This window comes from Lepidochelys olivacea (assembly GCF_965140295.1).
Source record: "Lepidochelys olivacea isolate rLepOli2 genome assembly, chromosome: 1".
Taxonomy (NCBI): Eukaryota; Metazoa; Chordata; order Testudines; family Cheloniidae; genus Lepidochelys; species Lepidochelys olivacea.
Genome location: NC_140411.1, coordinates 349615609 through 349631100, shown reverse-complemented (window position 1 = coordinate 349631100; position 15492 = coordinate 349615609). Strand labels below are relative to the sequence as shown.

Sequence of the window (15492 nt, the reverse complement as noted above, 5' to 3'; positions counted from 1 at the left end):
GGTTCTTTGAGTTATGGTCTTTGGGGCAAGTCCCACAACCGGCTCTCCATCCCTTCTAGTCAGAGTGCTCATCAACACGGGCTTTGAATTGGGGGGAACTGAGATAGGGTCGCGGCTGCCCCACACCTTATGCCCTTGTACAGAAGCGCAATGCGGCACGGGGCACATTCCCTTGACAGATTGCTATGCAAAAGGTCTGAGCTTGCATATATGAGATGCATGTGCACCTATGGTGGGATCCACACTGACTACAGCATTTTGAAAAACCACAGTTACAGAAGGATAATTAACTTCTTTCCCGTTGTCTTCTCCCACTTTTGGCTTTATGGCCTCTGTCTTGTTGCACCTACATTTGGAACATCCTCCCATGCTGTGTATTCCAAATGTCCTTCCTCTCCTGTCCCTCCTGAAAACCCACTCCTCTGAGAAGCCACCTATGCTGAACTCCCTGGCAATGTCTCATATCTGAACCATTGACTCAGTTTCTCTGAATGAGACTATGAAGTTTTGGGGGTAGGGGCTCTATGTTTGTCATACTCTCTAAATAACAGATGGAGAATTCACCTTGTAGTTTGGGGGCAGCCTAGTTACAAGTGGGCTTGATCATTAATGACTTGAGGCTGTTTTTTCTAATTCTTGGACTCTCTTTCTATTGTTGCAGAAGAGAGGCCCAAACAGCTGAGTGTGGGCTCTTCCCTGCCACACTCAGCACAGGCAAATGCCAAGGGAACTCTCTCTGCCCCCAAGGAAGCAATGAAGATATGGCTAGCTCATCCAGGTGTAGTAGGGTTTTCACCCACATGTTTGTACTTGGGATGCCACGTTCCTTAATACTATAATCCACTGCTTTGCCCCTGTACTGTGTGAATACTCACCCTGCGGCTGACCTATTTCTCCCACGGTGCCTGTATTTCCTCACAGTGGGTTCCTAGGAGGTGCAAAGGAACAATGCATGCTGTGTCCTTCCCATACAAATATTATCCCAGACTCAGTGTTCACCATACCAGTTATACGGACAAGTATGTCTCAGTGAACTCTTAAATCTAACTATACCCCACATGGTAACACAAGCTTTAAGTTTTTTCTTGTCTAAAATTCTGATTGCTTGTCTAATTTCGCTCCATGCATCTGAAGAACTGTGTTTTTTACCCACGAAAGCTTATACCCAAATAAATTCCAGGGAACTGGGATTGTTTAGCCTGCGGAAGAGAAGAATGAGGGGGGATTTGATAGCTGCTTTCAACTACCTGAAAGGGGGTTCCAAAGAGGATGGATCTAGAGTGTTCTCAGTGGTAGCTGATGACAGAACAAGGAGTAATGGTCTCAAGTTGCAGTGGGGGAGGTTTAGGTTGGATATTAGGAAAACTTTTTCACTAGGAGGGTGATGAAACACTGGAATGCGTTACCTAGGGTGGTGGTGGAATCTCCTTCCTTAGATATTTTTAAGGTCAAGCTTGACAAAGCCCTGGCTGGGATGATTTAGTTGGGGATTGGTCCTGCTTTGAGCAGGGAGTTGGACTAGATGACCTCCTGAGGTCCCTTCCAACCCTGATATTCTATGATTCTATGAAATCTGTTAGTCTTTAAGGTGCCACCAGACTCCACGTTGTTTTTGTGGATACAGACTAACATGGCTACCCCTTTGAAGCTTTAAGTTGGCACTAAGGTTTAGAATTTCTCTAATATAGATCTGTGAGAGCTAATCAGTATTTTAATGTGAATATTTGGTATGACTGTCATTTTTTAAAGACTAATATTTCTTCAATTTGTCAGTACTCCAGACCCATAGTTGAAAGAGCTCTGAGTGATTTCCTGTGAGCTCTCCTCCATCTTACTTAGTCTCTCCCATTACAGCATCAGCATTTTAATTTGTATTAATAAAACAGTGCATTTTTGTGCTAATGCAAAGTGCTGGGTTGACAGCCCTGGAGACTGAAGCCCTCTGTTCCGAGGACAGTTGCATTTGCAGGTAGCGGAGACTCCCATCAATGTGCCTCATCCTTGACCTGGAGAGAGGGATTTTAGAGCCAAAAGGGGAGTTTAGTTGACAGGCCCATTGAGTCCTGGCACCTCTGCACAGAATGGGCGGCAGTTATGCTGTTCTTGTGATGTGAACTCCAGTCCCTCTAGGAATGGGTCTGAATGAGACCCTCCAAATTCATTTCATGTAAAACACCGAAGAATCATCTCAATATATCAACTTGCAGTCACTACACTATTACTAATGACCAATGATAATCATTCTTTCTGCTTTCTTTAAAGTGGCAAAGACCTCTCTTGTGTCCAAGTTAATCAAATGATCATTTTTTAGTTAAGGCTGGGATTTCCAAAGGGACCTGAGGAGTTAGGTCCCCAGCAATTGAGCAGAGCGCCTAACTCCCTTAAATCCCTTAGAAGATTCCCAGTTGTATAGGTCACTGATGTGCTATAGGTGTGTCTCATGGGAGTACCTTGTTAAAAATTCTACCACTAAACTGAAGTCTGGGGGGAATTTCCCTGCCTCTAGGGTTTGCTGCTTTCTTGCTGTTGCTAACCAACTCTTAACAAAGGTGACTCAACCCCGAGGCTCCTAAAATACTTCTGAAGAGCCAATTATTTGCCTCTTTATCCCCCATGTCCCACTTTGTTATCCAATCTGAGGATGCTTTCCTGTATTTTCAAGTGCAAAGCATAAACACCTCCAGCAGCATATGGTGTAATATGTTTGTTTGCCAAGTGACTTACTTATTTATAGGCTTGGCAAAAGTTGATTTTTTTTGTAATTATGATGGATAATATTGATGTTCATTTTTAATCTTTTTTTATTTTTATCAATTAAAATTTTCACAGTTGCAAAAAGTTATGGGGTTAAAAATTGGAAAAATGCTTAATCTATTTAAATGTTCAAGAGTTGTAGGAAATAGGGGGATGGAGGGGCAGACAGTTTAATGACAGTTGACTTTGAGATGTAAAAAATTAAAACTTTATAACTCTTAGAACACATTATCAATGTCAAATGTCAAAATATACAAAGTAAATATCCTTAAATCATACTCTAAGTCTCAGCAGCATTTTTCTTTCTTCGACTATCTTGAAATTTAGATGATCATCTATTGAAATATTTTTATCGGTTTGTGTGTGTACAGTGAAATTGACATTTACCAATAAAAACCTAATACTTCGAAGCCTACTTATATAAAAATCCAATCCCTGTATTTCACTGAAAGAAAATTCAGACAGTTTTTGGCCCATGCAATGCTTTCAGTGTTGCGGCTGTATTTATACTTGTGGTAGTCATCTTGTGTGTCTTGTAGGTATGCCAAAAGGCTCACAGTACAGTTTCACGGCCAGTCTCCCCAGCTAGCTGTCACAGCAAGAGGGGGAAAGGCAGCTATTTGCAACTGTATGACCTGGCATTAGTCACAGTAGCAACGCAGCACAGCCTAGTGGTCTGCATGTCTCCGCCAGTGACTAAGTGGCTTGGCCTTTGGCAAATCATTTAATCTCCAGTGTCTGTTTTCCCCCTTCTGTAAAATCAGGCTAACCCTTACCTGCCTTGCAGTGGTGTTATGAGGATTAGTTAGTTAATATTTGTACAGCGCTTTGAAGCGCTTAAGTGCTAAGTATTGTTGTTCACGCTACACACATAAATTGGTTATTGAAATGAGATTAAGTTAATAATATCTTTCGTTAAAGGAGATTGATTTCTTTCTCACGCTGTTTCATAACTTTAGTGGGGTCAAACGGAAAAGGACCAAGGTACATTTTCTATTAGCTTGTAATAGCCATCTTTAGGAGGTGCAGGTCATAGGGAGGATTAATTGGTTAGTGGGGGAAGTGCCCTTTTTTGGAATGTACCCTAGTTCCTCTTTTTATCACTGTTTAAAAAGAGTCTGGTGGTATCAGAAATCAGATTTTCCTGGATCCAAACCCTAAATCTGAGCATCCTTGAAGTTTGGGAAAGTTCCGATCCCCCTCTGGTTCCTGCCAGTTGGGTTCTAGTTTGCAGCTGTTTTCCCCTTTCTTGGCCACTGGATAACACTGCCTGGCAACTGCCATTTCTTTGACATCACTTAGCTTTGTTTTGCTTACTTGTAAATTGCTAAATGGGGGTCCTGACCTAAACTTTAAATTAAATTTAGGAGATAAATCCTGCAGACTTCTAGTATCTTTCCAAAATATGTGTATTGGGGAGATCCTGACCTCAGTAATTTTGTCAAGTGCCACAGGATAGTAGGGCTCACACATAGCATAACTTCCTCTGTGGCTGTTAACAGGAAAGAACGCAGCATGTATGAAAATCTGGTTACTACCTATGTTTTTCAGGCTTGGTTACAAAAAGTACATTCAGCCCAAGGAGTAACACCAAGATACGGTTTTAAAAACCCTTTGCACAGATTAGCTGTTTTCAGGAAAATAATCCTGCATTAACTAGTTAATCCTTCTGAAATTTTTGATCCCAGTGTTCAATATTGTATAACTTGCTTTCTTTATTAAAAATAGGCTTCAAGTTCTTCACCTCCTTGAATGTGTTTTGCCATCGATGGGCTGTTTGCAGGGTCAGACTTGCCTTTCACACCCTTGCAGGGGACAGATCCTTTGCAGAGAAATTTCAGTAATGTATAATTCTTAATAAGCAGATTAGGCACAAGCAGATCTTGGGGAGCCTGGCACGCAGACAGCACCAGCACTAAGCTTTTTCCCCTGGGGGTGTTCTAAAGTGCCTGCGGGAGGCTAGAAAAGTCAATTACAAGCACACTGGGTGCTCTGTAAAAGACCATATGCATACTGGCAGTACAGAACGGAGGGTTTTAACTGCTTGGTTGAGATTTACTGACACCTAAATGCTAATGAAAGGCTGTGGGAGCGCTGGAAAGAGGAGTTTGTATCCCTATAACTTGACTCCTTTGAGTAGCTTATCAGTAACTAATTCCCATATTCTCTTGGGATATAACCAAGCATTCCGTTGAAGCTTGGATCCCTCTGGAAAGTTCTGACTACTGGAAGGACACAGCACACATGCTTTGAGACATGGGATACTCCATGAGAGGCTGCATAAGGGGGAGTGGACCCCCTGTGTCACCTAAGTTCCTCCTCAGACCATCTAAGATCAGAATAGTGTGGGTATGGAATGTGGATCTCAACTTTCAGTTTAGGTAATTCCTCTTTCTCCTTTTATCAGTACAGATCCCCACTCGTGGGAAACGCTGGTGCAGATTCAGTTATATTATGATGGTCACCAAAACTGAGACTCTTTCTACTTGGCTACATACTAGTTGAAGGCTTTGCACTAACAACTGTGAGACTCCTTGGAAGAAAGATAAATGTTTTCACGGAAGTTTGATGAAAACTCCAATTGCTGAGATTTTTGATCTGGGTGAAGCATGAGACCTCAGTTATGCTAAAAGATCCAGAACCAGTGGAAGAGAAAATGGTGGCTCAACTCCACTGAATTCCCAAACTATCTGGTCCTGTTTGATGTTATCAGTAGAACCATGTGCCTTGTCTTTTATCTTTCCAATAACACTTGAATCAAGGGGATTGGGGAAAAGGCATGCAGAAACTGATGGCTTTAATTCAGGGAGAAGATAACTGTCAGGGAACTGCAACTTGTTCCTCCTCAGGAGCGCTATTCTGCTTATTTGCAATTCTCTTGTGCTGCAACAAGATGTTTGTCGTGTTCCACAGATTGGGGTATGAGGAAATAGTGAACAAGTCTTGAAGACTAAGCCCTGGTCTACACTGTGCGGGGGGGAGTTGATCTAAATTACGCAACTTCATCTACGTGAATAACGTAGCTGAAGTCAACGTACTTAGATCTACTCACCGTAGTGTCTTCACTGCGGTGAGTCGACTGCTGCCGCTCCCCCGTTGACTCTGCCTGCGACTCTCGCGGAGATGGAATACAGGAGTCGACAGGAGAGGGCTCGGCGGTCGATTTATTACGTCAGATTAGACATGATAAATCGACCCCCGCTGGATCAATCGCTGCCCGTCGATCCAGCGGGTAGTGTAGACATACCCATAGGGTTCTAGAGCTTGAGCCCGAGCCTGAGCCTGAATGTCTATACCACAGTTTTACAGCCCCATAACCCTAATCAACTGACATGGGACAGCAGTGGGTGTTTAATTGCAAGGTGGACATACCCTTAATGCACAGCAAGCCTGGGTGTGAGCATACAGTGCCCTAGTTTGCCACACACTAAGCTATCGTGTGGACAAGCCTGTAGTGTGTCTTTAGGGATTATTTGTGTGTCATGTTGCTTGTTCTGCTGAGTTGGTCTGCCCAGGTATTCTCCTTGTCTGGGAGCTGAATAGTTGGTGATGTGATGTGTTGGTGAATACAATCCTCTGGACATAGAAGAGTGGTTTATTATGTTTTTTTGTAGTAATGTATTTGTATATGTGGGAGGAATTTCTTTTATGTTAGTCTGATTGTTCTGAGTTCTGGCATATGTATGTGCAGTCTGCTTTCTTGTTTTGCTGATAACTGGAGCGGGAGTTGGAGGCTTGAAAGAGCCCTTGAACGTAGGTGGTTTGTTTTTCTCAAGTCCATGTTCTTTAGGTTTTTAGAGGTCTCATTTTTAATCTGGCAAAGGAAATAATCAGAATACATGATGCCATCAATCCTAGCAATTGTACAATTGTTCTGGCTTGATGCTGGGATGGAGCGTGTAACAGTTTTCTGGTCCTGAGTATCTCCTGAAGCCTTGTGGTGTCAGGTAAATCCTTGTAGTTGTGGAGTGTGTGTCTGCGTCCGTGAATGTGATCCTGTAGATGGGAATAAAATAACTTTTCCTGATTTATCCTGAGGCCCAGGGACTGAATCGAGAGTATGTTTTTTGAAAGGGGTCTTGAACTTCTTGTAGTGACAATGCCTTTATTAGCTGTCCAGGTATAGAAATACACTGTCACATTGATGTCTTAGCTGTGCTGCTGTACAGCCTGGTGCAAGGCAGTTGGTAGATACCAGCTGAGCAGTACATAGGCCAAAAAGTAGAACTCCATATGGATAGCAAACCTTATTGATTCAGAAACAGTTATACTTCCTGTGTGACGGTCTGATGGATCTATAGAAATAAGTGTCTTTGAAGCTGAGAGCTACAAACCAATCTTGTAGATTTAAAGAGGAAGTAATGGAGACTACAATCATAATCCAAAACTTAAAGTATTGAGTGAATGCCCTAAAAGCCATAATAGAAAGGAGCCCTCCAGGTCTAGTTGGAATAAGAAAAGAACAGGAATAACCACTTTCCACCAGTATTGATTGGGAAGTGTGTCGGTTGCACTAATCTGCAACAGAGCAGAATTCTCGTTTCTGATAGGGTTTTTTTGCGAGAACAGTCCCTGAAGAGGGATGGAAAAAGTGAATAATTTGGAACTATGGAGTGCAATTGTATGGTGTAGCCACTCCAAGAGTTTTCCAACACCCACTTGTCTGTGATAATTTTATTCTATGTTTTCAAAAACAGGGAACAGGTGGCCTCTGAAGCGAGGTGGAGACAGGGTTGATGTCTAGTACATCCAGGTTGTCTGGTCTCAGGCTCTCAAGTATACTTCCAAAACTTTTACTTGGTGTTTGAAGGAGGGCTTGAAACACAGCATGAAGACACATGCGTCTGACAATAAGACTGAGATCTGTGTTTGCCAGAAGAGAGGAAGACCGTTGGTGTGGTTTCCTCTTGACAGTCCGGAGAAGTCAACAGATATTGTTTGCGGTATCTAAAGGGAGTCTTCCTTCTGAAGGAGGGTTTATATATTCCTAGAGTCTTCAAAGTGAACCTTGAATCTTTCACTTTCTGTAAGCTGTCATTCTTGCAGGCACTAAAAAGCTCCCAACGTTCAAAGGGAAGATCTTCCCCCCTGGGTTATTTGTGTGGAGGGACAAGAGCACTTTAGCCATGCTGCCCTTCTGGTGGTTATGGCAGTGGCCCAGTGTGCCTGCAATTCTTGTCAAAAGATCTTGAAAGGATTTAAATTTCTTTGGAGGGAAACTGTAGAGAATTCCATCAGGGGAGGAGGGCAAACAGTGTGGATCAGGTTCTTGAGAAGTCCATATCAGATATGTCTACATTGCAATAAAATATCCATGGCACTGAGTCTCAGAGCCCGGGTCAATTGACTCAGGCTCACTGGGCTAAAAATTGCAGTGTAGACATTTGGGCTCGGGCTGAAGCCCAGGCTCTGAGAACCACGCATTCACGGGGTCTCAGAGGCTAGGCTCCAGTCTGAGCCGGAGCATCTACACTGCAATTTTTAGCCCCGAGCCCTGTGAGCCCAGGCCAATTATGGCCTTGCTGCAGGTCTTTTATTGCAGTGTAGACATACCCTCCAAGACATTCTTACCAGCAGAGAACTCTGTATTAGCTATGAATAGAGCAGATGAGGCGGGGAGGTTCCATCGTTCTAGGTTCCAGATGCTTTGTCTTTGGAATGGAATGTGTTGGTGATGGCTTCCATTTGGTTTCCAGTCCCTGAATGTCGCTTTGACGGTTGATCCTAGGGCTGAGGGGCTCAAGGAGCCTGGCATCCTGCAAGGGAACTCGTTCCATAACGATAAGATGATACAAAGGGTCCCCTCAGATAATTATGATGAACCGACCCAGGTATTTAGACAATTGTCATCGAGGTTGGAATCAAGAAGAATTCGGGGTAAGGCTTGGGAAACAGAGAGCTCTTGGCACAGCTTTCAAACTTCACCTCATATGACAGCTAGGTCAGCTCTGAGGGATCAGAGATCTTAGTCTTCGATGCTAGTGGAACCCCGTGTTTTGCCTTAGTAATTGGGATGGGGTGGGGGGACTCCTACTGAGTCATCAAAGAAATCTGTCCTTGATGGGATGATCCAGCTGGGTTGTCCTCAATTAATCTCTTAGATGCCAAACAAGGAACTGGGCTCAAAATATTAGCTACCCGCCCAAAGGTTTGTGTGTCATTGGCCCCAGCCGTGATGATTTCCACACTGTCTTGAATTCTGTCACTGGGGACAAAGATTTGTTCCTCGGCACTGGGGAACTGAATCTCTTAGGCACCGGATGTTTCTGATCTCCATCACCTCTTGCACCAGTGATCCCCTTCTATCCCCGTTAGACCTCTGAGAGTGAGAATGAGGGGAAAGACATGCGTCATCTTTCTTCCTCTGTCTCTTGGCCCTCAGAAACCTGGGGTACCATGCAGCCCACCTGAGTGTCCAGACCTTGTCAGCACTGAGCATTCCTTGGCACTGGATTTTTGTCTTCTCCTGCATTCAGGAATGGCAGGAAGGACCAGATACCAATTCTGACTCCATATTCATCCTTGAAGCCCTCAGTGCTTTATCCATCAGGATTAACCTGAGGCAAGACTCATGGTCTCTTCATGCCTGAGACATAAGGCCTGTATAGACTGAACAACACTGGCAACACTCCAGTCTATGATCCTTGCCCTGTGCATCATAAAGAGTGCCTCTGAGTGCCAGAAACACAAGAGGGTCACTCTATATAATAATACTTATTTCTTATACAGTATAAGTAGCATAGCAATATTCATTGAGCTATGGAAAGAGGAGAGGGAGTTCCAACATGCTGCTTCAATGCCAGGTGACCAGGTGCCATCTTTAAATTTAAGCACTGTAAGGGAAAATGCCTGCACACAGAGGTCCCTTCCCCTTCATCGGGTTTGTCCAGGCTCGGCAGGCTGGACTGGCTAGACTGTGGGGAATTCTCTCCCCTCTTCCTCCTTCTCACTCTTCACAGCAGGAGTCTCTGACTTGGGCTCTTCCAAGGTATCCACAATGGTTTGTGGGGTGCTGATGGGGTCTTCACCAAATATGGCATGCAGCTTGTTGCAAAAGTGGCCGGTCTGCAGCTCAACACCAAAATGATTGTTGGTCTCCCTGGCCTTGTGGTATGCTGGCACAGTTCCTTTGCTTTCACCTGTCATTGCTGCTGATCCCTGTTGTACCCTTTGCCTGCATCTCCGGTGCAATCTTTTTGTAGATATCAGTTTCTGTGGCTGGTCCGTAGCTGTGTTTGCACAGCATCTTCTCACCACAGGCCCAGGAGATCCAGTACTTCCTGTCTATCCAGGCAGAAGTGCATCTAGTGTGTGTGGAGCCGGCATGGTCAATTGGGCCGTTGCACACAACGAGAGAGCTGTTAGGTGTGCTTGCCACGGTAAGGAATCAGGAAAAGGCATTTCAAAAATATGCAGGCTGGTTTTTGGGGGACGGGGGTTTGCTTTTGGTCTGCATGACCCTGAGCAATGCAGTTCACAATTGAGACCAAAACAATCACTGTTGCAGGGAATGTGACATGGAGAACTGTTAGGGTTGATACAGGTCACACAATGTTTGCACTCACACTCTGTCAATCTCAGTAGATTGACCATTGCTCAATGGCATTTGGGGAGGTGGTTTTACTGTGTCACTGTAATCGGGCGCTTATGTTGGAGGGAGATTAATTTGAGTGTAGATACCGGCATAAATAGGTCAACACAAGGAAATTTATATCGACCTAACTTCATAGTGTAGACCAGGCCTTACAAACTAAGTGAGTCCAGGGACTGTACGTAGGCACCTTAAATGAGTCATGACTCGGCGCTTTTACTATCAAACTACTATTTGGTGACTAACGTGTAATAAGATCGGGTCTGTGTCCAGTTCCTAGTGTACAGCTCTCTACATAATAGGCAGGCTTGTAGGCAGTCTGAGGGGCCAGTGACTAAGTGGGTGGAGAATGTAGAGAGATGGAACTTGGAGAGGCCATAGACAAGAGTTGCAGTAGACAAGGTGAGAGGAGATGAAGACATGAATAGAGACTGGCACAGTCAAGGAGAAGCTGTTGCTGAAGTAGTGATGGGAATTGTGGTCTGGGGCTGGGGGAGGAGGGGGGCGCAATTCCGGGTGAAGATTGATCCTGAGGTTGTGGACAGTAGAAGCAGAAGGGGAAGTCTAAGTTGAAGAAAGATGCTCTTGTTGCCCAAGAGAAACGCATCTGGGCTATTTAGCTGATCAACTCAAAACTGGAAAGAACACAAATTGTAGGGCATGTCTGTGAGCGATGCATAATTGCGAAGTATTTTTACCCTCAAGTGACCAGGTATTTGGACATTTACTGTAACTTGAACCTGTGTCCCCCTTTCCATTGCAGATTGTCTGACTTCTTCCACACCACAAATTCCCTTCTTTTGCTTGTTGGTGGGGTCGGGGATATTTTATTCTGCCTGATGTGTCCTCATTCTCTCATTCTCCAGCTGCCTCATATACCGACAGCTCTGATGATGAGACCTCCCCTAGGGACAAGCAACAGAAGAACTCCAAAGGCAGCAGTGATTTCTGTGTGAAAAACATAAAGCAGGCAGAGTTTGGGCGCCGAGAGATTGAAATTGCTGAACAAGGTAAAAGGAGGCAGGCTCCTCAAGTTTGATGCTGTTGTGATCTAGACTTCTCACCTGAACAGCTTCAAATCCGGAGTACCTCATACTTTCCCATCCTGCAGAGCTTATAGCAAGGGCTTATTGAAACTGTTTTTCAGCAGCAAATTGGGTTTTTGACTAAAGGAACCTTTCCCAGAGAAGTGCCCATTTTCTGAAAAACATTTTGATCTTTCGTCAAAAAGAAAAAATGCTCTAAACACAAAATATTTCAGTGAAAAACAGAAATATTTCAGTTTGGATTTTCCATCTTGGTGCCTCATTGGAGATGCAGTTGTGTTTCCTCATGTCTTTATCCTCCACTATGGGCCAGCTTCCCCAGCCAGACTATACCTCTCACAATACACCCTTGATGCAACTACCTCTCCTCATCATAAAGGGAGACCATGGTGCATGATGGGGAAATGGAGTCTGACCAGGAACCCCAGAGAATAAGAGCATGTGACACCACAGAAATGTTTCTGAATTAAAATATTTCAGTTTTTGGACAAAATATTTTTTCCCTGAAAAGTCTAATTTTTCCATGGGAAAATTTTGACAAACTATTTTTTCATATTTATTGAAATTTTCCATGGAGCAGAGAATAAGTCCATTTTTTGACCAGCTCTACTCATAACATTTTATACTTACGGGTTCAAGTAGATGACCTGAAACTTCTCTTTGCCCTATTACAACAGAGCTACGTGATACACTTCCAACCAGGTGTAAAAGGCAAGAGGCTCCAGTAGCTAACACAAAATAGGGAAATATTTGTGTCCTAAAATTTCTTAGGCTACCTTATCTCCTCTCTGTGCGTCTTCTTAAAGTGCTCCCCATCCTTTCCTTGGGAGGTTCAGTGTCCCACTGATTTCTTCTGGCACTGTTCCTGCTAATAACAGTTAGGTTAGCCTATCATAGAACAGAAAAAACATATCCTGTGATCTCAGTGACCCACAATAGAGAAATTATTGAATTTTTAAAGACCCATTATTACAAACAGAAGATAATGGTTATCAAATACTTCACAAATAATAGGCAAAGTTGTAAAAATGCTGATTAGTTCAGACAACTTGTGAAAGGGGACCAAATCCAATTATTAGATTGTTCACAAGGATGAGAGTAGTCACAAAAAGAGTGGGCTTATCCAAGTCTCAGCTCTCTAGACAGGGACTGAAATTCTTACACAGCCATAACAGTAGTAGTGCCAACTATTGGATTTTACCATGAGTCTCGTGATATTTGATTTTCTTCAAGCCCCAACTCATTTAGACAAGTGATTATGTGAAAATTTCAGCTTCCATTGGGGAGGGTGCAGTATGTTTCTAGCTGTTCTGGCTGCAGAGAAAAGCTTGAAACCATGACTAGGCTGCACCCTAAACACTTAAACAACAGAAGGCAAGTAAAAAGAATCTAAAACAAATTATTTTTTTTTAAAATCTTAATATTTTTAAGCCAATGTCATGATTTGGGGGGCCTGACTCCAGGCTTTTGAGGGTTTGGGGTTGGCAGTACTGCACAGATTTATTACCGTAGATCTTAAATGCTAAAGTAGGGCAGCGGCGCTGGATGTCTGCTTCTTTGTGCTGACTCTTCTTTGCTTTTTAATGATGGATTTTTCTTTCCTTCCAGAGATGCCTGCACTTATGGCTTTAAGAAAGCGTGCTCAGGGAGAAAAGCCATTGGCTGGGGCCAAGATTGTGGGCTGCACGCACATAACTGCACAGACTGCCGTAAGGCCCTGTTTTATTTATTCAGTTCTTTTCCCTTTGCAGTGGGCATTTCAGCAAGAAGCCTCTTTAAATTCCACTGTAGGGTGACTCCATTGGTATACAAAGCATGTGCTCCTAGGAAATAGTCTCCCTGAAATAGGCATCGTTACATAATGCCATGTTTGGAGAAAAATAGATTTCCCAGAGATTGGATGACTTGGGATAGCTGAAGGGATATGCTGCCAGTGACTGATAGGTCCCCTGTCTGAGTCTGGCCCAGGACGGTAATGACTGTAATGCTACTTACTGTTGGCTGTTCAGTGACCGGTGTGAGACAGGTTAGTGGGTCTCAGTCCAGTTCCCAAACAATGGCAGTCCACAGCCCAAAAAACACCAACGCAATTGGCACTAATTCATACCCTTGTTGGCAGTCTCAGCAGGGAGGCCAAAGAATGGATAGGCCACGAAGACTGAAACCTGTTCTCTGTCCTTCCGGGGCAGGAGCACATTGGCAGGGCAGTGTCAGGGAATCTTGCACTCTCTTTGTCTGTGCTGCAGCTGCTCTTGGGGACAAAGAAGACTTCAGTCTCCAGAGATGTCAATCCAGCACATTTCACCAAAATCGCTTTTTAAAAAGGAGACTTGCTGACTTCTGTAAAGGTCTATTTAATAAGGATGTGTGTCTATCTGTATCTCATCTTTTAAGATGTGAGCAGTGCATGTGTGTGTCTGTGAGTCATAGCCGTGAGTAATGATGATTAAGAAAACCCCCCACAAATCTTAGAATAAAACAAGAGGGAAGTGGGATCTAGTGATTGTGAAGGTAAAGGTGAAGGTACTGTGTGATTCAGGACTCTTGGATTTTTGAATTTTCCGAGCACTAGAAGGGAATGAGCTCTAATGACTAGAGCAGGGGATTGGGATTTGGGGCTTTGCTATATCTGGATGAAATGGACTAGGCGCATTGGAATTACTATTTTATTTTTGTATTCATTTGTTTTAAATGATAGGCTCTCTGATGCACAGTCTGTCTGTCTCTGTTTCATATAGCACTGACTGCTCTGTCAGGGCTTGTCTACACAGCGCTGCATTAGCCCGCACTAAATGCCAGGGTGCACTGGCATGCTGTGCACTAACTGGCCCAGGTGGCCACTGCTGGCATGCACTAAAGTTCAGTAGTGCACACGAGGGGGCTCTTAGTGCATGCCAGCAAGGGATTAAGTGAGCCAGTTAGCACAACACAATAGTGAGCACTGGAATTTACACTCCTCTGAGGAGGACTAATGCACCGTGTAGACAAGCTCTCGATGTTTAAAGAAACTACAGTGAGCCCATTTAAATCTGTTTCACAGTAATTACGGAGCTTGATATCTGGCTTCATGTAAATCTCGATGTTTAAAGAAACTACAGTGAGCCCATTTAAATCTGTTTCACAGTAATTACAGAGCTTGATATCTGGCTTCATGTAAAAGTATATTTGCACAAAGGCCTCCTAATTCAGTGCAATTCATGTGAAAACAACATCACTCATTACCTTCTGAGGCTGGGACTGGATGACAGGGGACGGATCACATGGTAATTGCCCAGTTCTGTTCATTTCCTTTGAAGTATCTGGCGTTGGCCGCTGTCAGAAGACAGGATACTGGGCTAGATGGACTATTGGTCTGACCCAATACGGCTGTTCTTGTTTTCTTTGATCCAGGTGCTAATGGAGACTCTTGGTGCCTTGGGTGCTCAATGCCGATGGGCTGCCTGCAACATCTATTCTACTCTCAATGAAGTGGCTGCTGCCCTGGCTGAAAGTGGTAAGGGATTTTCCCTTCTTCAGCGTGCTTTAGAGAGATTCCTTTCAGCCTTTAAATATTAATACTTTAAAAGAGGACACTGCTCTAGTGTACTATGTTCTTTTTCAAATAGTTTTCCCTTCAGTGTAAAATAAACCTTTAGTAGCTTGAAATCTTTCCAATGTTTCTTCATTCATCTCCCTTCCATCTTGTATGTTCACACAGGTGTGTAGGCTGGTAAGTTATGAGGCAAGGTTGCATATGTTCATTTATTGATTAGCGTTACTTAGAAAGCTGGACTATTCACCCTGCTTTGTTCTTGCAGGGTTGCTGGTGAGTATTAGCCATTCATACTGATTTAATCAAATATATTGCTTCTCAGAAGCAGAGAAAATTCTGTGGATTTGAGGCGTAAGGAATGAAACTGGAAATCAAACTTTGGCCTAAGCAGCCTTGGCAAGACATGTGGCTTGTTTAGCGTTAGAGGTTAAGATTTTCAAAGCAGTGCAGGGGATTGAACTACATATCTTCTAGTAATTTTCGTGCATTTCAATCCCCTGCTCTGCTTTGAAAATCACAACCAGAAATTTTGCTTCTCTGGAGTGTAAATGTACTTAACAGTTGATATC

General features: G+C 43.6%; 1 protein-coding gene across 7 annotated transcripts in view; it reads left to right on the top strand.

Moving 5' to 3' along the window:
* AHCYL2 (adenosylhomocysteinase like 2) overlaps positions 1 to 15492 on the top strand; it is a 208974-nt gene that overhangs the window by 160727 nt on the left and 32755 nt on the right. For 6 of the 7 annotated variants that reach the window (XR_014712920.1, XR_014712921.1, XM_084638545.1 and 3 more), the window contains exons 3-5: positions 11212 to 11355; positions 13000 to 13100; positions 14782 to 14884. Coding sequence is in view for 5 of the 7 variants with exons in the window: in XM_084638545.1 (XP_084494671.1) it covers positions 11212 to 11355; positions 13000 to 13100; positions 14782 to 14884 (348 nt within the window). In the remaining 2 variants the exon portion in view is untranslated. Of the gene's footprint in view, positions 1 to 661; positions 779 to 11211; positions 11356 to 12999; positions 13101 to 14781; positions 14885 to 15492 lie in introns of all 7 variants that reach the window. The other variant, XM_084638548.1, reaches the window with a different exon arrangement.